The sequence below is a fragment of the Neolamprologus brichardi genome, chromosome 7, assembly GCF_056152115.1.
Source record: "Neolamprologus brichardi isolate AB-2024 chromosome 7, ASM5615211v1, whole genome shotgun sequence".
Taxonomy (NCBI): Eukaryota; Metazoa; Chordata; class Actinopteri; order Cichliformes; family Cichlidae; genus Neolamprologus; species Neolamprologus brichardi.
The window spans coordinates 21,155,059-21,181,641 of record NC_142110.1 but is presented as its reverse complement, the minus strand read 5'-3'; the positions used below and the strand labels follow the sequence as shown (position 1 = coordinate 21,181,641).

The 26,583-nt window shown below is 42.5% G+C and overlaps 1 protein-coding gene across 1 annotated transcript; it reads right to left on the bottom strand.

Annotated features, from left to right (window-relative positions):
• Positions 1-310: 310 nt before the first annotated feature.
• On the bottom strand, positions 311-26,533 carry ptpn9a (protein tyrosine phosphatase non-receptor type 9a). The gene is made up of 13 exons (XM_035915930.2): positions 25,964-26,533; positions 15,623-15,766; positions 10,434-10,523; positions 9,074-9,198; positions 8,609-8,714; positions 7,804-7,914; positions 6,822-7,138; positions 6,239-6,326; positions 5,918-5,987; positions 2,914-2,992; positions 2,669-2,819; positions 2,229-2,436; positions 311-1,247 (listed from the first exon to the last, which is right to left on the bottom strand). The coding sequence occupies exons 1-13, from the start codon at positions 25,994-25,996 to the stop codon at positions 1,057-1,059; spliced, it is 1,713 nt and encodes a 570-aa protein (XP_035771823.1). The 5' UTR covers positions 25,997-26,533; the 3' UTR covers positions 311-1,056.
• Between the last annotated feature and the right edge of the window lie 50 nt (positions 26,534-26,583).

Here is a 26,583-nt window from a genome sequence, read left to right as displayed (position 1 = left end):
GGATGTGCTTTACTTATTTGGGCTGGAGGAGAATACATTGATGAAACTGCTTCTATCCTGACTGTGGTTTCACTTCGTGTTTGGTATGACACTCCTGAGACTATGAAAAAGTAGCTCGTACCATCCATTGCTGTTTTCACCTACAACGTCTGCAGCCAAATTGGTCATTAGTCGGTCTTCAGCCTGCCGGCTCCCAATTAGAAAGTCGGTGAAAAAGCATAATCAGTTTTCCCGCTGCATTTACCTAAAGCACGCTCTGCATGCCTAAACCGCAGTTCCAGTGGTATAAGCACCCCCCCCCCCCCCCCCCCTCCCCTCAGGTCTACACGTGAGAAAGGACAGTGGTGGAAAAATATCCCAATCTGACTCTCCCAAAGCTCAAACATTTATCACGACACACTGTTACTCAACATAGACACGCTTCCAAAGTGAACAGCCATGGTAATGGTTCAAGCAATTTTACCCCAATTTTTCCCAACCGCACTGAGAACAATTTGTCCAAGAACACATGAAACAAGATAGCAGCCACAGTTCAGTCTCATCCGAGGTGGCATTTATTATGGCAAAGAAACACTTATGAAACACTACAGCAGCAGTTAAGGAAAATGAAAGAGCAGTTTTTTGGACTGTGTCCATGTTAAAAGGTTCAATGGGATAAACTACTTTTGGAAAAAAAGAAAAAAAAGAAAAGAAAAGAAAAAAAAGATGATCTTGGACCCGATCTCACGCATGCAACACCACTGTGCTGCGCTGAGCAGTTTCTCCACAATGACGTGCATTTTTGGAGACATGTTCAGCAAATAAACAAAAACGTCACATTGCCAGAAACGTCATCATTAAAAACACTATGTCAACAATCAAGCCTTTTATCATCACAGTCTTGGTCTGCCAAAAAGCTATGGCCTAGTTTTTATTTTTTATCTTTTGTAAAGACAGCATCTGTGAGGAAGTTACAGTTCCTGGGCTAACTGATCACAAAACATGGCTTGGAGCTAACAGACTTGACTGCAGGAATCACAGGGCTCATGGACTGGTTTGGAAGGTCATGGCTGAAGCTCACTGATTGGCTGGGATGAGGCCCTGTCTTTGGGCATGTTCCAAAATGGCATTGTAGCAGAAGTAGTACTGGTCTGGGGTTTGAATGCTGAAGGCCCTCTGTGTTCTCATGCGGTGCACTGTCTGGCACACGTTAAGTGAGCCTACGTCCTGTAGCTGAGACAGACAGATGTCCAGGGCACAGAAGGTACCTGCCGACAACAGCGGGTTAGTGGCAACACTTTAAGATTACAGACAATGAAACGCTATCATGTTGGTTAAAAGCCTTATTCTCATACAGTCTGATAAACATACTCATTCAGGAAAACAGAATATTCAGGTTACTCTTTGCAGGATGTTGCTGTACCAAAAAAACCTCCTTGTGATTCTTTTGGCTGCTAGCAGATTGCTGCAGCGACTCACAGTCTGCATCATCATGCAAACTTCTCTGAAAATACTTTGGAACTGCTTGCTCAGTGGTAAGAAATTTTGAAGCCATGCAACGCAAACTAGAAACAGAAGGTTTCCCATCAGAGTAAAGGTTGTGGCTTAGCACTGGAGTCAACACCTTTCAAAAGGCATGACTTTTATTTTGGAGACAAACCCCCTCTGGATGAGTGTCTGCAGACAGGTAGGCAAACCAGGACCAACCGCAACAATCTGCTAGTTACCAAAGTAAGGAGAATTTTTGGTGCAGTACTTGCTGTGTGGCTAGTTCACATGCTAACAGCCAGCAACCAGTCTCAAACCACTCAGGGAATATAGATTTTGTTTGCGCAACCTGTGGTTGGTGATGGGTTGCTAAGACTGTGTGACTGAGGCCTTAAAGCACAAGCACACCCATTGTGTTGGTCACTTTACATGCATCTATTCATGTAAGCCATGAAGGCGCAGGTACCTGCTACAGTATTCTCACCACTAAAGCAATCTTGCATCTTTTCAAATGAAAAGATGCAAGATTGTTGCTCCATCTAGCTCTGTATAATCTGTGAACGTGAGCTTCTGGATAACTACATCATTAAAATAGTGGTAAAAACTGACAGGAACAACACTTGTGTTCAACCCAGCTGCAGCGACAGCGGACATGTCAGTTTGACATCAACTTTGCTGTTGGGTGCAGTTTGTGAGGCACTGCACGGTGGGTATCAAACGGCCCGAAGCCCTAGAAGAAGGTTTTTATCCCTGCATCTCACCTGTTCTCCCAATCCCTGCACTACAGTGGACCACCATTGGCGGTCCCAGCGGGTGGCCTGTCCACTGAGATCCCAGAGCCTTGACCATTTTTCTCTGTTGTCTCTTCACAGCTCCCAGGAAGTCAATCAGAGTCACTGCTGAGGTGGGGACGCCATAGTCAGGCCAGCTGAGGTACTGGAAATGACTCACTTGTCTCTGTTCACATGTCTGGATACACAAATAAAATTTTACAGGTTATACGCTTTATGATAGAAAATATGTACAACAGAAAATGCATTCTGCTTGTTGAAAACCGTTCAACTGAACCAGGGAGTGGAGTACTTTGAACATTTTGGGGAATGCAAAGAATATGATGAGGATATCAATCCCACTCGGTTACTGGTGCTTTTCAGGCAATGCCAGATTTTTTGGCTGCAACATTAAGCAAAATGTTTCTCACCTCAGTGTTGTGCAGTTCAAGAGTGGTGTGGTTGTAGTGGCTGTGGCGGTCCACCCTCTGGTTCACTACTGCTATGTGGCCATAGACCTCCTGTCCACCTTCCTCCAGAGGCCAGTACTGCCCACACTTTCTCCGACTGCCTTCGTCAGTCCTGCGACAGAGGGTCAGGACGTATTTGACAAAATTAACACCGATTCAACTTCTAAAAATCAAAACAGATACTTGTAGTTCATCAACTCCATTACCTGGTTGTCATGACAATAACAAGGACATTTTGTTCCCAAACCATCCTCCAGAAATCACCGTAGGTCCTGTCTAGTGGTCCTGCACAATACAAACACCAAAGTTGAAGCAAATCAAAATTACAGTGAGTAAAAATAAATAAAATTAAAATCTGATTCCAGCGTAATGAGTCATACTCATTTAACTGCATGGAGTAGCTCCTTAATGAGATACATTAACCCACAATAAAGACAAACATTCAGCTCATTATGTAAGATTGCCAAATAATTTTGGTGGTCTTAGCAGTCGTTTCTGAATTATTGAATTACAGCAGTGAAATGTCATCAGAAATCAGGATGACATGATCATTTCTGAAAATAAACAGATTAACCTTGGGCATTTATACAAATCAGTTTCGTGTCACTTCATTTTTTTAAAGTCTAATTCAGGTTATTCCAAAGAACTGGTCTTCATACAGTCAGCAACTGTTAGTCCCAGAAGTGAGCAAAGGTTTTCCCAGCATTCTCAGAGGTGACGGCGTATTTATGGACACAAGCTTAAGTAAAATACCACAGATGTCTTCAAGTGCACGGTCATTAGTGTTACTGTTCTTCCCACTGATCTTACAAATGTTCCTAGAAGCCTAGGGATTCCTGTAGTGAGAGAAGAAATGTTGCACTGCAAGTAAAGTTTTGTGCAAGGTTGGGTGGTGAGTGCGTTTTGGTACATGTTGCAAAACCATCAGAAACTGTGGTCGTATCAGTGCATGAGTGATTATTCTCACTCCCGGCTGTTCAAATACAATTCTACCTGAACTACAGTGTTAAAAAGAAATTAAGGAAGGAGGAACACACTGAAAACACACGAGATCTTAATGTGGGGGAAAAAACAACAACAACAACAACAACAACAACAACTCTGTACTGTGGTTAGGAATGAAAGGGTGCTACATCATTGGCTGGAAATGATAATCAATCTACAGAGGGCTGAATTGAGAGAAAAAAAAAAAAAAAAACCCAAACAAAAAAAGTGATACAGTTTTTGATACAGCAGCTCAAGAGTACTCAGTAGTTTGTATGGCCTCCATGTGATTCTATGCATGCCTGATGACATCAGGTACTCACAGTGTTGGGAAGGTTACTTTTAAAATGTATTCCATTACAGAATACATGCCCTAAAATGTATTCTGTAACGTATTCCGTTACGTTACTCAATGAGAGTAACGTATTCTGAATACTTTGGATTACTTAATATATTATCATGCATTTTACAACTACATGAATGTACTATTGCTGTGATTTATTACTGTTACTGAAGGTCCGCGGCTCCGAACCGTAGTAAAGGGACCTCTGCCTAATACGGGTTCTGTGTCAGGCTTGTAGCCGAAAAATAGCTTTACTTTGTTGTGTGGGTCAACTCTGCTTGCGAGAGACAGAGAGAGGCGTTGAACAGCTGCTCCAAAGGAACTTATTGTTTTTGGAGGAAAACACGAACAAAGTGTACAGTCGAGTCTTAATAGCTTACTTACAACTGGGCTCGTCAGGCACTCTTCTTGGCTGCAGTGGTTATTATTATATTTACATGCTTCCAGCTCCCGTTTTTGCTCGATGACAACTCGTAGTTTTCGACTCTCTTTTTTCTCCCACCTCACGCTCACAGACACATAACGAGTATGGCAGTCCATTCTCCCTGCAGCACGGACTACACTGCCCATGATGCTACATTCTGCCTATTAGCTTAGCACAACAACAACAACAACAACAAAAAGGCGCTCTCTCGCCCAGGAAACACGCAGAGTGAGAGCGTCATCCTGTAACCATGGCAACCGCAACGCTGCCGCCTGGAACTACAGAACGTAGCTGTCAAACAAAACCGAAACTGTCCCAACCCACCACAATATCAAACAGGAAAGTACCGCCGTGTAATCCATTTATTTCAACAAAGTAACTGTATTCTAAATACCACCTTTTTAAACGGTAACTGTAACGGAATACAGTTACTCATATTTTGTATTTTAAATACGTAACGGCGGTACATGTATTCCGTTACTCCCCAACACTGGGTACTCACTACCAAACCAGTCACGGTGAACGATATTACAGGCAGCACAACATTCTCCCAATCTTCTCCACACCCTTTCATGTTTGTCACACGTGTTCAGGGTGAACATGCCTTGATCTGTAAAAAGCATGGGGTGTGATGGACCTGCCAATTCTGATATTCTGTGGTAAATGCCAATCGGGTTCCACGGTGCTAGGCACCTGTCAGGCTCTTATATCGCCCTCATGATGTCTGTTTCTGATTGTTTGGTCAGACATGTTCACACCAGTGGCCTATGTGAGGTCATTTTTTAATCACCAAGGGGCAGATACCAGTTCTGATGGGTTAAAGGCCTTCTTCAGCCCTGTCCAGCTCTCCTAGAGTATCTAGCCGTCTCCTGGAATCATCTCTGTGCTATTGAGACTGTGCTGGGGGACACAAACCTTCTGGCAATGGCACACATTGATGTGGAATCCTGGAGGAGCTGGACAACCTGCGCAACCTCTGTAGGGTTCAGGTATCACCTCATGTTACCAGTAGTGACACTGACATAATGCTTTGAGCAGTGTACATACCTCCTAGTAACATTTTTCTCCTTGTACTTTTACGTGTTTATATAAAACCTTACTCCAGAAGAGTTCCATTAATCAGAAATCTGCAGTAACTTACTGTAGAGTAATTAGAAATACACATTTCAAAGTATTAACTTCTGTTATTATAATATTTATTTTATTGGGCAACAAACTGTCCACCTATATGCTTCAGTTACATTTATTGCCATTTATGACACAGCAGTGGTAGTAACAGTGCCCACTTAGGCTGATGACCAAATGTCCTCATTTAAAAAGGTTCCCTTGTAGTCACACACTTATTTGGCTGTAGGTTCCACTTAACATTACTGATGATATCAGTTTAGCTCATTAACAGGACTGTAAAACTGGCATAACACTGCAAAACAGTCCTTTTAAATAAACTAACTTGTCGTACCTTGAGTACCAATGTAGGCATTCTTCTGTTTGTAGCCGTCCATGAAACTCGCATTGATGTAGTCTGATCTCTGTGAGAGCAACAAAACTCGGTCACAAAAGGTCAACAGAATGCCAAACACATCATGTCAGTTCAATTGTTGGAGCATTAGAGACTTTAGAGGAGAAAATCCAACAGTTTGGTTACACGTTTGCTTTATAAGCTAGGTGGTAGGTGTCCAGCTGAGTACTGGGAGTGCAGTAGCCAGTTAGCTTGACAGCTAAGAGTGACCATGAATGGAACTGATCAAATGAAATGCACATTTTTTAAAACAGCATTTACCTCATTCTTTCTGGGTTTCAAACGAACTCTCGTCTGATCAAGGCACAACACGTCGCCGTAGCGATTCTTCTCCTGATTGTAGGCTGCTCTGTAGACAAAATAAACGTTTACTGCTGCCGCCCAATGCGGTTTACAATTACAATAACAGTCGACACACACTGAACTAAAGTTTTGGTTTTCTGGTCATGTGCTACTTAGTTACATGTGACATTGATGTGAGGTCTATAATTTATAGAAGACTTGAAGAATTTATAGAAAACTAGAGGCTAAGTATGCAAAATGAGGAAAAAGATGCAGTCACCAAGCACAGCTATACATTCCACTTTATGCCAATAAGGAACAAAACAAAACATTCTGAAAATATTAGAAAGGTCATCTATTGAAGTCGGGGTTAAAGGACATGCTGTGGAATAGATTACATTACAATGCTACTAATTTTTGTCCTTCCCAGAATGCACGCTGCACCTACAGCATAAAAAGATTACAGGTATTAATAAACTAATCTTTCTGGCAGCTCTGCTCAGCCAGACAGAATCAGATTTTAAAGTGAGCACTGAATGTGCGCCTGCTGCTCTAAACTCACTGTGCACAGTGGAAGGTTCCGGGTGGTGCTTCTTTGCGTAGCTCCTCATACTCCTGATGGATGCCCGAGCGCTGTAGCCTGCCGAGGTGCGTCAGCAGCTCCTGCGGGCGCATGGACTCTGGTCCGGGGACGTGAATGGAGGCATCTTCAAAGGGGATGCCCACCAATTCATCCACAGGGTCTATTCTGCCATTCTGGCCCGCCAGCAGCTGCTGGTTCCAGCTGTACGCGTCCAGAGGCAGCAGGCCACCAAGGTGCTGAGGCAGACAGTCTCTGGGGAGGTGCTGGCGCAGCTCGGCCATTTTTACCATCTGAACCTGGAGTTAGGAGAGACATAGACTGAGATGGATTTGTTTTTACCCCCAAAGAAAACGGCATAAAAAGGTCAAAGGCACTCTGCCCGTGAGTTTAACCTGTTAGCACTACCATATCTTGAAGGCAGACTACAATAACTGGATCTCATATAGGGTTTTGTGCACTTTACATAAATGTGAAAATGCTGCAGTCTTTCTACAGCTGGCATGCAAATACTTGTGTCATCTCACTCACTTAGGAACCTGCGTATGTAAAATTGACTTCATGATATGGAACCAATTAAAAAAAAATGCAACAGGATACCATTTGTTTTAAGCCTGCTTTATCTTAAATATCAGTTTTTCTCCTACTCTTGGCATAAAAATAAATACATCCCGTGCACAGTGGCTCTTAAGAAATCCATGCTAATAAAATAATGACTGGTAATAATGTAGGAGGTATCCTGACACCAGTGATTCAACATCTCAGGCATGTGTGAGGCAGCAGGATAAGCAGTTAAAGAATCTCATAATCACATGCACAGTTGGTACACTGAATCACTCACTGCCTGCCATTTGAGAAGGAAAAAAAAGCAAAAAAAAAAAAAGCTTTTGCCCTTCCCTTACTTAATAAATTATCATAAAAATGAAGCTGAAGAGCTACGTTGAGAAGTAGTCAAAACATTTACCCTCTCCCTCAGTTTCTCCTTGAGAAGCAGGCTGAGCAGATTGTAGGGCACTCGAAACCACACCGGGGCACCTACGATCAGCACCTTCTTCAGTCTGGCAGGGAACGCCCCCTGGTGGACAAAGATGGTAAATTACAGTAAACCAAATTCTTTGTTTAGAACTCACATTTTAAATTTTATGCTTATTATATTTATTAATATATTGTAAATTAAGGGGAAACCTCTCCTGTGTTTAGAGTGTAAACACAGGAAATAGTGCCAAGTTTATCTTATGGTACCTGTGCATCTAAGTATTAAGTACACAGTATGTGTACTGTATGTGACTGAGGACGACAGCTGCTCCAGAGAGATCAATATGTGGGCACAGAATACATCCCGCTGCTGCTGATGTGACCACATAATAGTCGGTGTTATTGACTCCAGCGGACATACTGCTACATGTTTAAAGTGTAACTCACTTAAATGCAGGCAACTGCAAAAATAAGTACCACTGCCACTGCATATGGATTAAGTAATACTTTAAAGGCTATCAACTCACACAGTGAGCCACTCATTTGCCTTTTTGGACATTTACTTAAATCCTGGAAGACAAAACATCTATAAATAAATCAGATTACTACTTTCTAAGATGGAAATAAATGTGCAGTTAGCCGTTACTCTAGCCCTGGAAAGGAATGAAGACTTTCAGCTCCTTTAGATCAGTGAAAGTACTGTTTACATCTGGTCCTGTGAATAATCCGAGCATGTGCATCTCATTTTTGATGTTTACAGCACCTATTCACTATACTGCACTGAAATCCCAAACCTTGAGCAAGTTGAGAATCTTCTTGCTGAGGTCCAGCTCAAAGTTTGTGTAGTTGGAGCCTGCCATGTCATAGATGAACACTAAGCCATTCCTCTGAGTCTCGAAGCTGTGACACAAAAACAAAAAGGAAAAATCCGGTTTTTGATATCTTCATTAGGTCATTTAACTACTACCCTGTGCTGTCAAGTGGAACTTATTCCCCACACAGCTGATAAACGAAGTTCCAGTAAGACTGTGTTTTCATGTACAAAATTTGATTCATAGGATTCCTTCAAAGAAAAGAAACGCTTACCGATATAAAGCGAGTGATGTGTTTTGTAAGATGTTTAAAGGCTACAATGCCACACTATGCAGTATTTCAAGGAAAAACAAATACCCAGTACTTTAGCCGACACTCTCCAAAAATTCAAAACAAAATGTGACCATTTTGTTGCAGCTTCATTCACTTAAATCCACGTTCCTCACCTTTCCACAGCCCGATCCAGGAGGTAGAAGAGGGCCTGAAGCACCACATGGTTGCCTGTCTTGTTGGGGTGATGCAGTTTGGCTGTGTACAAGGCGATGGAGGCCCCTGAAGGGTCTCGTACACTCTGAAAATACACAAGCACACAATACTGGCAGGTTATTATTCAGCAGAGCAAAAGCAGTTTGTCACAATTTTCCAGGCAACTGCTGCCCCCCCACCCTGTACTGAATTGGGGATTGTTTATTAGTACTGGGTTCATTCTGTATTGTTTATATGGAGTTATGAGCAAGGCGGCAGAAAATAAGCAAGATGGACACACACACACATAGAAATACCAGCCTTATTCTGAATATCTTTATATCTAGCATTGAAGTTTCTCAAATGCATGAATTATGATGCCATTCTTAGAAACCGTGTGGTTTTTGAATGAGTTTACTAGAGCTAAGTGTGACAACAACACCCAAACAGAAGTGCAAAAATGAAGAATGGAAAAAGAAAAATGACCACAGGGGGGCACTTTGGTTCACATGCTGGCTGCTGGCAGGTTGCCAGCTCAGAGAAAGGGCTGTCAACAGTTCAACAGAATGAACAATTGTTGTCATTACTGATGCCGCGGGTCTTGGATCTCTTCATTTTCTTCGTGGGGTAGAGACAGAATGCATTTTCTGAGCCAAAGCTGAACTGTGCTGAGAATGGGGGTGCCCGGGGAACCGAGGCTCTTCACTCGAGTGGGGCTGGTGACCAGAGATCCTCCGGAAAAAGCTCCTTTGTAAGTAAATAAGCCTGTATTCTCTGGCACGAGGGCTAAAAATACACCAGACAGGATGTGAAGCCCGCTGCCGAGGCTGGAGAACTCCGACGTCAGGCGAGAGGATGTGCAGCATCAATGCCACAGTGGCACGTCAGCGGGGAAGGAAAAAAGGGAAACGCGGGGAAATGGGAATGTGTGCGCGCGTGTGATCGCATGTGTGCGCGGTGGAAGTCGGCATCTTTAACGGTTACAATTTGGCTGACAAAAGGCCAGATTTATCTCGCACAGGAAACACACTTGGAAAGTCAACAAATAGCCTGCACCCCAAAAAGCACATCAGGATGAGGGCTTAGTTTTTGAACATTCAATCTAAGGAATGAAGTGAAGTCATTGTTATTGTTGTTAACGCAGCAGCATTAGAAACCTGATGAAAAGACACACACATGCACACTAAACGTCACTGGAATCACTGGGATGAGGTACATTGTAGAAATTGACTAAACATATACACGCACAATATTAATACACAACATTTCCATGTGGGCACGTTACACATTACACCTTGAATGAATCTAAAAATGTGGAGGATATTTCAGGAACGCACTTACCAACACAGTGAACTTTCCACTGAGCAGCTCGGACCGCAGAGGCTCCTCCTGAGGCTGAAGTCTGACAATTCCTTCTTTAAGACGCGTTTCCTGAAGAAAACAGATCACAGCAGGTGAAGGCAAGCTGTGGGGCAGCTCTAACAGGCCGTCACTTTGAGGTGAATTCCTTTCTGAACAATAGTGAATCACCTGCCGGGAGGATTCCTCTCTGCTAGCCCCCCCTTCCACTTTCTGTGGAAAGTCTTAAACTTCAGCTTAGGTGTGTCTTTTCTATTATAGTTGATCTTACAGACTTATTGTGAACAATATTAAACTAGAGATACTTTGAGTTCCCGCTGTTGAAATTGGCCAAATTAAAATGCCTTCTTTAGTTTTAAATGAAGCCTTTCTACAGATTGACGGGAACTGCTGCAGCTCACCGATTTCTCTGCAACCCTTTTATTCCCTTTTATTCCTTTTAAGACTGTAAGCACTCGGGTCTTAATGGTAACGGATGTACAGATTCAGACTTCACTAGACTGCCATTACTCCATGAAATACGTCAGAAGGAAACTGTAGAGTTACATATTCGAACACTCCCTTTCCACAAAAAGCATTCTTGGTTAAACCGTACAGCTTTCCTGAAGTGCTTACTTGCCACTCTAAAGAGGATTGAAGATTTATTTATTTATAATTATTTATATAGCACCAACAACAACAGTTGCTTCATGGACTTTATACTTTAAGGTAAACACTTTAATTATACAGAGAAAATCCCAACAATCCGACAAACCCCTATGAGCAAGCACTTGGCAACAGTGGGAAGGAAAAACTCCCTTTTAACAGAAGAAACCTCCAACAGAGACAGACTCAGGGAGGGGCGGCCATCTGCCACGACTTGATCCAGCTCCAACTATATAATTTATCAAAAGGGAAAGTTTTAAAGCCTAATCTTAAAAGTAGAGAGAGTCTCTTCCCCAAATGGGTCTGAAATCTGCAGGCTCTGCATCCCAGTCTACTTTTAAATATTCCAGGGACCACAAGTAAACCTGCAGGGTGAGAATGAAGTGCTCTATCGGGGTGATATGGTGCTACGATGTCTTTAAGATAAGATGGAGCCTGATTATTCAAAACCTTGCATGTGAGAAGGTGTTTTTGTTTTGTTTTTTTAATTTCAATGAGCCATTGAAGAGAAGCTAATATGGGATAAATATGCTCTCTCTGCTCCCTGTCAGTGCTCCCACTACAGCATTTTGGATCAAATGAAGGCTTTTTAGGACATCCTGATAAAATGATTTATAATAGTTAAAGTGAAGCGAAGTCCTGTTTAAAACTGGCAGTATAGTGTACTCACATGTCCACATACAATAACTATAGCTGCCAATGTTTCTTTCTGAACATTGCCCTTAGGAATAAAGTAACAGCTGTTCCAATAATTGAAAAGGGACATGAAACACTACACATGGCTAATATGCACCATCGAGCCTCGCTCTCAAAAACTGACATAGAAGTAACACTGTAAAGCTGGATTTCAGAAATAAGTGCGTAAAGTCCTAAAAACATGTTTAGCGCCATCTTCTGTCAGTACTGAACGTGACGTCATGTGGTTGGTTGGGTCTAATAGACTTAACTAACATTAAAATTAAAAATCAGCCTAAGGGGGATCACTTTTGTTCTGTTCCTGACCAATGATTGGCTGTTCGGCTAGCTGTTAGTCGTAATGCTACTGTTTTTAAATGAGGACTGTGTGGAGGAGAGCCTTCTCTGTGGTTTCACGATTTTTTCATGATGTTTTATCAAGGAAGTGGAGTAATCTGAGATGCTCCGATATTCTGAATGAATCCCGTCAGACGTCTTGACAAAACTGATGCTCACCAGCCTCCTTAATGTAACACTTGGCTAGCTTATCTGAAGCTGGTCTACTTGTGGTTAAATAGCTTTTAGTAAAAATCGATACGCATGTTTCTTTAAGAAAATATACCAATTTTGCACTCCGTCATATAACAATCTGTGGCCTCAGACCGTAAACACAGGGGGTGATCTGTGAGGCGATTTTTTTTTTAAACCGGATACTTGCAAGATGCTACATTTTCTATGACCCACAACTATTAAACTTTATAGATAGTAACCCTGACAGCAAAAAGACTTCGGAAAATTTGTCGTGTCCCCATAATTAAACCCCGGCTCATAACCCCCTGCATACTGCATTGCATTTCCTGTTTATTATTTAACATCATCACAGGGAAAAACATGTTTTTGTGCATTTTAAAACCTCACAGTAGCATCTCAATGTAAAATAGGAAATGAACAAGTGGCAAATTGATCCTTGAGGTTTATCATTTGCCACGTTCGCGGCACTAAACCAGGTTAGATTCTCCATTTTATGGCAACACTTAAAGCCGACCTCTCATTTCTCTAACCCTCCAAACAAACAGCGCACTGGAAACTTTCCCTCCAAGCCCCCTCCCTTCCCCCATTCTCCTAACGAATGACTTGTCCCCAGCCTCGTCCTGGTGCTGACGCAGCATTAAGCTGTGTTAAATGAGCTGCAGCGTGGTAGGGGAGACTAATCCTTCTTAAAGTCACACCGAAGGCGGTCATGAGCGAGCCAGCTACTCACTGGTGAAAGCTACCTTGATGACTGAAATGACTTTACAAGAAAAGGACAGTGCCACAACTACAATCATGAAGAAGTTAGAATTTGTGTGAAACTTGCCTGGCAACTTTTTGTTTGTCGATTTGATAAATGCCATTCTGCATGTTCACATTTGGAGCAGTATTGACATTTAGAGGGTAACCCCCCAAAAAACAAAACCTGCAGTGGGACCTGATGCCCTGAAAGTTTCACCTTTATCAGTTTCTGGCTTGATAGTCATTTCACCAGATGTCCTTTCTGTGACACGTAGTGTCAGGCGAGTCCTCAGATTCACCTAATCGTTTTCTCATTTTGACTCTTTGGTGATCTCTCGATATCCCCGCACCAGAAGATTATACAGCCAGCATGCTACAGATATACTTTTTTCCACTGCATTTCTCCCCAGGGAGGTGGCTAAGAGCACAACAAGCAAACAGGAAGCAAAAAAGGAGAAGATCAGCCATGTCTATTTGACATGAATAGCTGTCATTTGCCTTTTATGCTTCAAAAAGGCTCCAAAATACAAAAGACAAGATCACCCCCACCCCACCCCCACAAAGTAAACTTAAAAAAAGTCACGTGCCATCTAGTTCACTTGACCTCTAACACAAAGTAGTTACATCCAGCACTATTTTTGTGTTAACATGGTTTAGCATGCACGCCCAACATGTGAAACTTCATGTTCCTCCTTTAGACTGACTTCATAACCTCAGCTGACCAAACCAGCCCCTATTTTGATTCGCAACAAGCTTTCTGGAAAGCTTGAAAAGCCTGAATACCGCTTCTTGAAATATCCCCCGATGTAAAATTAAAAAAATTAAAAAATAAAATAAGTGCGTGAGTTGGTGTGTGTGTCAGGCCCCGAGGTTTGTGATGCATCTGCTCAGGCCATCTCTTGCTTGGCAACAGCCTCTGAGGAAATACGCTCAATGAAAAAGGGCCTTGTGCTGCCATTTCTGGGCACAGTGAAGACACCCCACACTCGTCAACCAAGAGGGACGCTTGTTGTCAACTGCAGCAGATTTTATAAAAACTACACAGAAACCCAGAATATAGCACTAAGTGTACATTTTCTTTGGAACAAGTCAGTAAGCTGTAGTTATACGTCAGAAGCAACGTGTTACAGATTCATAACAGTCTGCTGCTCTCAGTTAGAAATCTAAATTTAGAGCAGCTATTAACTGGAAACCATCTTTTCACCAAAACAACTGCAATAAGCTTGAGATGAGTCAGGGCTTCAATTTGTTTTCCTCCTTTAAAGGAGCTAAACCTAACCTAACGCAGGGGGCTTGTTTGGTTGCAGTTTGACCCTGGCTGACGGAGGCGCAGCGTCACATATCACTAAGGTGTTCTTTCACCTGCTTGTGACCTTAAGCAAAGCAGAGGAGCAGCCTTATAAAAACAGCACCCATCTGCACAGCCCACAGTGACAACACTAATCCAATCTCTGCCTTTAGCTGATCTCACCATTATACCATAAGGATGTGTGCCTTTTTCAAATGTGGGATAAATTAGTTTCAGGATTTTTTCTTTTTTTTTTTTTAATATACCCACACTTTGAGATTTTGGAGTAGTCAAAGTGCGAATTAAAACTTGCCAACCACTTAAATTGTGTTTCAGGTGAGATCTGGGGAAGGGTTTTTTTTGGTTTTGGTTTTTAATATTGCTGGGAGGGAGAGAAAAAAGGGGGAAAAAAAAAACAGTTATACTGAATGTTATCTATTGCGTTTAGGTGTTTCGAGCTCTAGCCACTCCCGTGTGTATGACACAGCAAACTCAGGTGAAATGAAAGATAACATTGTTCGGTTATGTAAATGAAATCAAAACCTTGCCAGGACAAAGCCAAGAACAGCCTTGTATCAATGCACCCATTTAACAAGCTTAAACATACATGGCAGGTATGTTTTACACAACCGTAGCACTGTTGATACTGAACTGTATGTAGGACCTGTTTAAACACTATGTACTAAAAAACAAACAAAACCCCTCCAAAACTTCCAGCTTTATATTCAGTGTATCCTCAGATTTAATGGGGACTTGTAAACTTAGCTGTAGGCTGAAATTACAGTAGACTCCTTTAACTGAAGGTGATGAATCCACAGCAGCAGAGGGAGGACAGAGCAAAGGGCTGATAATGACTGATGTGAGTTTTTCCATTGTATTCTTATGTCAGCATTATCATTTTATAATTTAAGTTTTTTTAAAAAAAAGTGTTCCACTGGGACGTTACAAACTTTAAACAGTAACTCTGTGGCAATGAAACTGTATTCCAATTCTGTAATCTTGGGGGAAAAAACAAAACAAAACACAATTTCCATTTGGATTATGGGAAAATTAGAAAGCAGAATAGAAATGTAAAGATCATATGCATACTTCCACATTTGTATGATCATTGTAATATTAGCACGCATGGCAGATTTTCCCTCGTGTTGTGGAAGCTTGAAGAAAAAAAAAAAAGCCAGGACACGCCGCAAGGATGGAAAACTGCCGTTTTAGGTCGCTGAGCTGTTGACCTTGAATATTTGTATTTGTTCCAGAGTGCTGCAGCAGCATCGTCGTCTCCTGACGCCCTTACCCTGTAACTGTGGAACAGCTCGATGGCTCGGAGGACGTCAAACTTGCGAGCCATGAGGAACTTGACGGCCAATTCCCTGGACAGCGGAGACACTCCATGCTGACTGGTCCACTTGTTGATTTCCTCCAGAAACTGCCTGGTAGCCTGAAACACACACAGATGTTGTCAGAAAACTCTGCTGTCCCAAAATCTGAGGGTCAAGCAGGAAGGAAGTGAAACTGGGGGTTTGAACTTGATACATCCTCAAAGGAAGTGCTATCTACGGCCCCAGAGATTATTTGATGCAATGTTATGGCCTGCTGCAGTGGGGGATATGCTGCTGTATATCCTTGAGAATGAAGTAAAGAATGTAGCAACAAGCAGAAAGAAAATGAAGTAAACATTTACACCAAAATGAACACAAAAGTGGAGTGACACAAGCAAATGGACACATGTACATTACGGGGAGACATTTGTTGCTCGAAATAAAACTCGCAGCCTGAAGCATGAGCGGGGGAAGATAACCGAATCCTGCAAACTGGTGTTTATGACATGAAGCTGCTTTAATGACAAGGCTGCACAGACTTTTAATAGTACTTGGCAGTGAAATTACTTGTTTAGCTGTGGAGCACCAGCTTTTAAAAAAAAAAAAAAACCACACAACCAAAAAAACCCCCACACAACACGGGTAAAGTCGTGTGTCCTGAGCTTGCTCGAACTGAAAGGTGTGTTTGCCTTGTTCAAAGAAATTGAACTGCGTGTCAGCATTATTCTTTCAAGAGAAGGTGATTAATTGGCCATCAAACTCTGCATCTGAGGTGAAGATGAGAATTGGTTTCTTAGGAAATCTGGCTGCAACTACAGGAAAGAACCTCTAATGGACCGAAACAGAATGGCAAGAAGCGTGAAAACAGCAACTGATGTTATGATTACTGGGGGTTATCTGGCATTAATGCCCAATATTTGCTCCCCTTTTGTGGTCTCTGCTAACAGTAAGGGAAACATCTGGCTCTTTAGCTCCCAAACACTCCATATTTTCATTAGCCTTTTGTTAACTTTGTCTATGTGCCACATGGTGCTGAGCAGGTACAGCCAGCTGAAAACTGCTGCAGCCAAAAATGACACCATGAGTGATGAAAATGAGCCAAAACACGAACGCTGCATGCTCCAACTCCATAAAGCTCTGCACAGCTGCAGGGAACTGCAAACTCACGCACTCCTCTGTGGGATCGTCACATGTGATACCTATAAATATGTTTTTATAACTTCCTTAAGTAACAAAGTTTTCTCCCTTTTAAAAAGTGTGCTTTCAGCATTGTGATACCTTTAATGTCTTGCTGGCTTCATGCTGCACTTGTAATTTAGAAAAATGTGTTTAACTTCGAGGCCTTCAGCTCATCTTGGAAGTAACTTCTGCATTTAGCCTGCAGTCATTCAGGGGCTTCCTGCCTCTCCCCTCTTATTATATACACTCCCTCAGCCCCCCCCTCCCCTCCCCTCCCACTCTCTGCGTTAGCGAGTCAGCACCAAGTGAATCCTTCAAAAAGGCGACAGGAGGAGGCAATGAAAGCTCACGCTTTCAGAAAACACAGGGTTCCGCTTCTCTGCTCAGGCACGGCAGCAGTGGGGCACGCTCGGGAGACAGGAAGTCAAGTTCAGGGAATCCGCGGCTCTTCAGGAATACAGAACGATCCCTGATGAGCGCCGAGCCTGAAGACAGGATGCCACTGTCTCCCCTCGGCAGAGCTGGTGCTTTCAAAAGCAGGAGGGCCTGCAGCTTTTGCTCTGTTCAAGAGGCCTTAGCATGCAAGGGATGAGGGATGATTGCACCTGACAGGGCTGAGGCCTGTTGACATCCGATTCTCATGGGAAAAAAATGTGGAAGGGAAGCGGGGGGAGGGTATAATGAGTTATGAGGTTTTCACTGTAGAGAAGATACAATGTGTCATAAAATGTGGGAATGGCCAGCAGAGAAGAGCAAGGAAAATAAAAATCCTGGAATGAGCCATTAAGATACACCTACTGCGATACTTCAGAATGTATGTACTTCATGGTACTTTCTTCTGAGCAGCTGAGGAAAAGCTGCCAACACAAAATTACTGCAAACTCATTAATGTATCCTACACAGAGATGCAAACAAAAAGGGGCCATTAAGGGTCCATTCCTCTAAATGTTTGCCCCGCCACATGCCTGCCTGGAATTCCTGCCACGGAAAAGTGACAACCGTGTCTGCAGATTTCTCTTGTGAATCCAGTATGCCAGATTTCAAACAACAGGGTCTAGGGTTTAGAGAGATGGAAAACAAACAAACAAAAATATCTGTCCATTATTGGTCCAACAACCAGAAAAAAGCAAAACCAAAAAGGTCCTGTTTTGGACCACGGAGCTAGGTCCAGTTTACCCAGCGCCCTTCACAGATCTGTGCGATACACAAGCAGTGGACTTCGGACTAGTTTGTTTTGTTAGATATACCTCCATTAAAAAATACAATCTAACATACATGTGATGCGCAAGTGGGCTTGACGAGCGTAGTCCTCAGTCAAAGCAAACGCATTTGACGCAACTCGCAACTTTAAAGAAAATGATCCAGATTCATAACATTTATTGGCTTCTTCCTCTGGCCTCCACCTCTCCAGCACATTTCATGACATTGAACGTGGGATGTTTCCTTTGCTTTGGCTCCGAGTACAGCTATTTCCTAATATTACAAAATTCTAGTCTACAAATCTAAAAGTACAACAGGTATTTAATATGGGCCTTGTGCTCTTTGTTGTTGCTGCAACGTTAAGCGTTTGCGCTCTTTTGTTGGCCAAAGACAGCTTCCTGTCAGAATACCTTCAGGTACACTCAGGTTTCCAAAAACTTCAGCGGTCTGACAGCTGCTCTTAGCCTTTTAAGGACAGCCTGCCAACTCCAGGTGGTGACCCTGCGTTCCAGTAGAAGCCAGTCTTGTGTGGCTTTTCTGCACTGGGGCCATATCTGCCAAGAGTGGAATGTGAGGATGAACCAGTTTGTTTTCATGATAGCGCACCGGATTGCTGTGGAAGACTCACTGCAGAGGAGTGACTTATTCAATTCCTGGAGGATGCATAAATATTTGGCTGACTTGCCCCACTTCTGAAATAACTGGAGATTTTATTTTTTCCTTGAAGTTCAATTATTTAAAAAAAAAAAAACAACAAACAAAAAAAACCAAAACAAAAAACAACACACCACCAAAAAACACACCACTTGATTCGAGCTTATGTGTCCTGCCATAGCCAGAGGGGTTTCTGTGAGCACAGAATGAGTTTGTATCTAGTCACAAGTCATCCTGACTGCAGAGAGAAACATTTTCTGGCCTGACGTTACATAATCCTGTTTTTGTTGTGAGTGTTGTTCGCTGGTTGTGGCGGACGATGACAGACGATAACTAATTGATCAGATTTGCTGTGGTTGCGACCTGCTGTGTTGGGAGTTAACAGATGAAGTTGTGATTGATTATTAGCGCTAAAAGCAAAGATCCAGTTGTACAAACATGTTACAACACCCCACCCTAAAGGGGTCACTGCTACAGGAAATCACTACAGGAAGATGTCTGCTATAGGGAGAAAGGGGCTATAATCAGCAGCAGTCAGGAGTTAACAGATTCAAGACACTAATGAACCATGATATCACTTTCACACCTTTATAATGCTGCACTTTGCATTGTGGAAATCATTACTGATAGCAGCATACTGGCAATGCATTCATTTAGTCAGCATTTCCACTTTGACAACTGAAAGTTGATTAACATACATTATCCTCTACACTCCTATTTTCTGTGTGATCCAAATGTCATGCCACTCGACTATTATTATAGTACATTCCCTTACATTCATTGACAACCTTTATTCTATGCTGCTTCAACCCACGTTCTTCTTAGACTAAGGCTCCTGCCACAACTGCCCACCATGCTACTAGCATGCATGTTGGAAAAGTAGTTCATCAATAATGACTAAATAATTTTGCAATTTGTCTCCAAGGAACAATGTCGTGGTAAGCTGCAATTACCATCCAATACTGCTATACTTTTTATGTCAAGGTAACTCCAGGGTGACTATTTTGAGCAACAATGTTGCCAATCAGTTATCGAGATCACTTTCTATTCATTTTTGTGAATAAAACATCTCAGTCACATCTTCCTTGTGTCTGAGTTAAGATCCATGTGCAAAGGTTTTGTTCTGTCCAGTCACCAGTAGAAAAACTGTATTTAGTAAACCAGGATCAAAAACTCTTAACTGGACAGAAAAACAAAGCACTGTTTGCATAAACTTTGCCTGATGAGGGTCTGAGGCCCAACATGTTATAAGTAAAACAAGTCAATTCTTTCTGTGCATGTTTACTTAAAATAAGCTTACAGTAAACAATAATATTTGCTCCATATTGATATAATGGCATCAGAAAGTTGCTGCAGATTTGTCGACTGCACAACCATTATGTGAAGGTGCTCTATTGGATTGAGATCTGGTGATTGTGGAGGTCACCTGAGTTCAGTGTCACATTCAAGATCCAAGTTTTGTGACATGCTCTGTTATCCTGCTGAAAGCAGCCATAAGGAGACAGGGATGGACATGGTCAGCAACAAAATCTAGGCAACTTAAGGTGTCTAAAGGATGCTCAGTTGCCATTAAGAGAACTAAGTGTGTCAGGAAAGTATCCCTCACACTATTATACAACCAGCCTGAAACGGTAATACAAGGGAGATGGCTCCATTTTTTCACATTCTTTATGCAAAATTTTTCCAATTTTTTATTGTCCAATTTTGGTGAACAAGTATCATCTACTTCAAAGTTTAACATGTTGTGGGTTCAGAGATTCTGTTCTGCACACTGTGGATGTAATAAGTGGTTATCAGACAAGCCAACTCACCCTCACCTCAAATTTCTTCTGTTGTCCAATTAGCCTCAATTTCCCCTTTCTTAACTGACAGTTGTGACACCCATGTGGTCCCCTGCCACTGTAGGCCATCTGCTCCAACGTTCAATATGTTGTGGCTTCGGAGATGCTCTTCTGCACACCTCTTGTTGTAACAAGTAGCTATTGAGTCACTGTCGCCTTCCCTGATGCTCACTTTGAACTGCAACAGGTTCTTATTGATCAGTTCTTCATGCCTAAAATGCACCGAGTTGCTGCCATATGGCTGATTAGAAACTCTTATTATCCAGCAGTTAAATGGTACATAATGAAGCACCTGATTAATGTGCAAACTGGAATTTTCACATGTACCACAATGCTTGGTTATAAGAACTGGTCCTGAATGTCTCAGTACTGACATCAATAATCAGTCCACTGTATTTATAATCCGAGAAGGATTCGTGGTGACTGTATCAGTGTGTCACCTTATATTTCATGGAAGGATTACTGAAAACAGTGCTGCAGGGGTGTCTGCAGTGACATGCTTACACTTTGATCTTAGGAAGAAGGCTGATGCATTTCTTCATCATTCCTCCTCCTCCTCCCCCCCCCCCCCCGGGGTTCATGGCTGCCCTTCACATGGGTTTTCCAGCATTTATTTGATTACAGATGCCATGCTAATCTATTTACAAATGTAGGACTGCTGTTGCCAAGCGCCTTCGATTCACTTCACTGAGTCCCATTTGGCACGAGTCAATACCAAAACAGGAAGTCAATAACGTCACTATCTCCCTATTCCCACTTTCCCTCACTCTGCTGCTTCCGGGGAGTAGACTCTACTCAACACACACACTCTGTAACTCATAAAGTCCCCCCACCCCCCCACCCAGAGTCTAGTGGAAATACTTTTAACAGCTGCCTTTAGAATGAAGTACCACTAGACCAGTGTATACTCCCAAGAGAACACACACACACACACGGCTGCAGATGTAATGAGGCCGTCCGGTACCCTAGCAGGGGCCCTGGCTCACACAGGAAATGGAGCAGGCAGATAAGGAGCTTTCTGCTGGCCAGATGATGAGGAGTCGGTGGAAAGAGAAAGCACGAGCATGACTGGCACCGAGAAGTAGTATATATGAGAAATCGAGCTTCTGCAAACTCATTGTTATTCCACCACAGTAACTGCACTGCTCTGCTGACGCTGGATTTTGAAATAATTGGGTAAGCTTAACAGCGAGATAACTTCAACTGGTTATGTTTAAAGCAGAAGCTGATGAAATCTTACATAATCTAATACGACAGCCATACATAAACCCCTACCTTCATGAATGAGTTAGACTGCTGTTGATTCAACTTGAATTTATTTTTAGAGGCAGCAGTCTGTGGTGCTTTTTTTTTTTTTTTTTTTTTTTTTAACTGAATTATATTGAGAAATGTCCTCTACTATCTCGAGTATCATCAGTGACATCGATGAGGTGGAAAAAAAATACCAGAAACTGTACGACAACCCATAGAGGATCAAACACTGATTTCTGAGAACAGATGGTTATTCTAACTTTACATTTAACACCCCCCCCGCCCCCCAAAAAAAACAAACAAAAAAACAAAAAAAAAAAAACAACAACAACAACAAACAAAAACACAACTAATCTTTAAATGTAAATAAATGTGGAATGCATTTGTTTGCAAATCATATAAACTCTGTATGTAATTGAGAAAAGCACAAAGACAGTTTTGGGTCTTTGCATTTCATGATGCATGACCTATCTGGACTGCAGGCAGGCCACCTTAGCAGCCAGTCTTACTACTCAATCGTACTGCTACAACATGTGCAGAATGTGAATGACATTACAGTTCTTGAGTAAACAAAGCAGTCCCAGAAAGAAGGGACAACCTGTGTGGCAGTAAGTGTTTAAAAACCTGTTTATAACATTCATGTCGCCTTCACTGATCTCCAAGTTACCAATGTCAGTGGTCATCGCAGGCTGTATGTTGACAAATTATCCAGATAGCAGCATCCATGACTTCCAAATCAAAATTCCAAATTTTCATTCATCCACGACAGTTTTTCCACTTTGACCTCAGTCCATCTTTTATGAGCTGGGATCCTGAGAAGCTGATAGCATTTCTGGATCTCTCACATTGTGTTTTAACTCACATTTGTGAATGCAGTTTTTTGTACGTCTCCTATAGCCCACGCAGAAATTTTTTTTTAACTCAGAAGAGCATTTGTTTTTAAATCCAGAGCCGCCCCAGGGCCCAAAAAAGAAAAATCAGGGCCGATAAATATTGGTTTTTGGCCTCGTGTGCAGGGATTTCTCTGGATTCTCTGAATCTGTTAATGATACCATGTACCACAGATAATGAGAAGCCTAAACTTTTACTTTGAGAAACATCCTAGTTAAACTGTTGCCCATGCGGTCTTTTGCAGAGCGCTGAGCCTCTTCCCATCTTCTGACTGAAAAGCCTCACAGGGATGTTCTTTTTTATACCCAATCATATTACAAACTAACCTAATTATTTCTGAGATGTTCTGCCAGATTCCTCCCCCCACAGTACACAGACTTTACAGTCTTTCGTGGCCCCAGTCTCAGTTTATCTGATCATTCATCTCTGTGCCATTTTCAATTACATTTCTATTTACATTTTTACACACATGCTATTTTTTCCTGGAAACAGCCAATAGCAAATAGCACATCACAAACACTTTAGTTATCAAATCTGAGTCAGAGGCTCACTCATGTTGAGCAAACTTTTCAAAATAAGTTAAATAACAGTTTGCGAGGAGAAAGAAGAAACATGCACGACACTGGTTCAGTCTCTTAACCACATAGAGGAAGTCAACTAAATCATCAAGCACTTAAAGCAGCATTTTTCACTACAGAAAGTGGAAAATCCTTTCTGTAAGCTAGAGCATGTAGTCAGGACTGGATCATGTGACCCTGAATCCTCCCTTTGTTATGCTGCAATAGGTGTAGGCTGCTGAGGGATTCCCATGATGCATTGAGTATTTCTTCTTCAGTCACCTTTCTCCCACACTGTGTGTTAATAGACCTCTCTGCATTGAATCATTACTTGTTATTAATCTCTGGCTCTCTTCCACAGCGTGCATTTTGTCCCATTTTCCTCCCCTCACCCCAGCTGGTCGCGGCAGATAGCCTCCCTTCTCAGAGCCTGGTTCTGCTCGAGGTTTCTTCCTTCCCACTGTCGCCAAAGTGCTTGCTCATAGGGAGTCATGACTGTTGTAGGGGCTACCTTACAATATAAAGCGCCCTGAGGTGATTTGGTGCTATATAAATAAAATTGGGGACAAAAAACAACAAACAATAAACATAAATATGTTCTTTTGAGCATCTACTGACATTTTTAAGTATGCACACAAAGCTTCCATTAAATGCATGTAAAATTATCCATCCATCCATTCTCTTTCACTTATACTTATTAGGGTTGTGGGGAGGCTGGAGTCTATCCCAGCTGCCATAGGGCGAGAGGTGGGCTACACCCTGGACAGGTTGCGAGACTGTCACATGACTAACACAGACAGACAACCATTCAGACCTATGAACAGTTAAGAATCACCACTTAACATAATCCCACTGACTGCATGTGTTTACAGTGTGGGAGGAAGCCAGAGTACCTGGAGAGAACCCACCTAGACACTGAGTGAGAAAAAAAAAAAATCATTATCAAAGAATATAGGCAAAATGGAAGCAACACTCCCTTTATAATTTTGTTGACCTTGACTACAGGTTCACTCTTGCCTGTTTGTTTTCCTCTCTGCTGTCTTCATTGTGCTCGCTTCTGTTCTCTCCGACTTTGTGCTGTTACCCAAAAGTTCAACTGTAACAGCGAAGCAGAACTTACAAACCAATGAAAGGCATAAACTGCTCCTCATTTATAACAATATTCACACTGACTACAGGCTGCTACTGGATGTAAACTTCCTTTCGACTTGCTCTCACCTGGATCTGGAGCTGTACTGTAGACAAACAATGAAGCGCAGAACCGGAATAGAAATCTTTAACAAACTAAAAAGTGCACAAATAAAGTACATCAGCTCCTTTGCTGGTATATCACTAGTTGCCAGCAGACTAGTGGCTTGAAAAGCTAAAATTAGCAAATAATCTCTGGTGATTTGGGCTACATTAGCTAAGGTAATCACTGATTTGTGTCATGAAATTACCCCTGCATATTCTTTCTGGTGCAGCAACTCAAGTCTTATCTAGAGTATTAATGACAAACCACACTGCTGAAGCAGCAACGCCTCTGTGAGAGGCTGAATCATCATGGCACCAAGAACATTGGGCAGTTTTCTTTAGGGGTGGTGTGATGAAATTTAGGGACGCTTGAGCACCCCTAAACAGAGTCGCCTATGTAAGATACCGATACCAGCATCGGCATCGATACCATCGATATTTCGATCTGCCCGCCTCTACCATTCATGCATAACTCTACTACTACACTCTGTTTATAGCTAGGTCTGTAAAAGATTCCCATCCTCATATGATTAAATACTTGAAAATCGCAGGAATATTCAACTCAAAAATCACAAGTCAAAAAAAGAGCAAACAAGCAAATCTTTACACTTGAGGACCTGTTCAGACATTACCTCAAACAAACAAAAACAAAGGCTGGCTGCTTATTTGTCCATCATCTAAGGGATTTATCAAGCAAATCCTTCTGCTCCAATAATCAAGAGTCTCATCATTCCTAGAATAAACGCTCCGTTCTTCGGGCTCCGAGTTCTTGAAGCCTAGAATGAGCCAATAGGCCAATTCCTGTTCTTGGAATAGTTTTCTCAGAATTCTCCCACTTCTCACTACTTCCAAGCCTCCAAGTAGAAAAACAGGCCAATAATGTCGAAAACGATATGATGACTAAAAGCTGGTGTTTAAGAGTGTGGGGACAGAGTTTGCACGGCTATTTTTACTTAAAGCAAACAACAAAGTACTCAAATATTTGAGAGAAACGCACTTCCTCCATCCTTAACTAAGAAAGTGCGGCGATATGTGCGTTAAAATGTGCTCGGATGGCACGGCATGAGCATGCATGACTCTTTACGCTGAGCCAAGTTTCTACTGTGTACATTTTGTGAAAGACCGGCCAGCGTTTCCGACTCTCGCGGCCAAGCAGTTTCCCGTCAATACACCGTGTTTAACTACGACACACGAAACAAACATGCCCCCCTTCCCTTCCATTTTCTAGGGGGGCGATAAAGACAAGCTCGGCCTGTGCTGCAGCCCATCAGCTCAGCCGCTGACAGTGATGCAAAGAGAGTAGTAATGCGCCAGAAATCGATACAATATTTCCGCTCCGCATTCAGGACCGTTTCGGAGCACAGCCACCATTTGCGCACTCGCAGTACACAGGGCAAAAAAGCCTCCAGGTAGAGTCTCGAGACTGAAAGATTTTTATTTATTTATTTATTGTTAGCCAACATAACCCAGAAACGAAGAAGTGTAAAACACACGGACTCTCAGGGCCTACCTGCTCTTCCTCCGCTGATAAAGTAGCTGCCATGATTCCCGTCAAATCTTTGACCACTTCTTTTTTTTTTTGTTTCCTTCCCGACACTGGTCCGTTTCATACAGCAGAGGATGGCGGTGATGTCGGTGTGTCTGTCCCTCGTGTGAAAAAACGGGGTTTGGAGGAGGAGGTGGAAGAGGGGGGGGGGGGGGTTGTCCCTCTCGCTCACAAACTTGAAGGCATCTAAAAACGCCACAGTTTTCAGCCAAGTGTGCTCGTTCCTGATACCGCCTGCGATCGCGAAGCACGCGGGCCAATTAGCATAAATCTGCCAGTCTACAAACTCGAGCGAGCCGCTGATGTGTCAGATTTCACCGAGAAGGAAATTAGAAATGGAAAAGGGAAGGAGGGGGGGAAAAGCACGGCGCTCGGAACAGCCTAGACGAGGACTCGCTTCATTCAGCTCGGGTTCAGACCGTGTTCAGCACACGTCGGACTGCGGCTGCCCGCTGCCTCCTCCATTCCATGTATCGCAAGTTTTGAAGCTGTGAACCTCGCCTTTATGCTGTGAGACGGTGACACGCGCACGACCCTGAGCACCGCGAGAGACAGCAGGCTTTTCTCTCTGCGTATTGCTGCGC

Bases quoted from the DNA above. Each gene is read 5' to 3' on its own strand.
- ptpn9a (XM_035915930.2), bottom strand. From the start codon at position 25,996: ATGGCAGCTACTTTATCAGCGGAGGAAGAGCAG. The intron at 15,767-25,963 runs GTAGGCCCTGAG...TGTGTGTTTCAG, and splicing joins TATCAGCGGAGGAAGAGCAG to GCTACCAGGCAGTTTCTGGA. The intron at 8,715-9,073 runs GTGAGGAACGTG...TTTGTGTCACAG, and splicing joins CTGGATCGGGCTGTGGAAAG to CTTCGAGACTCAGAGGAATG.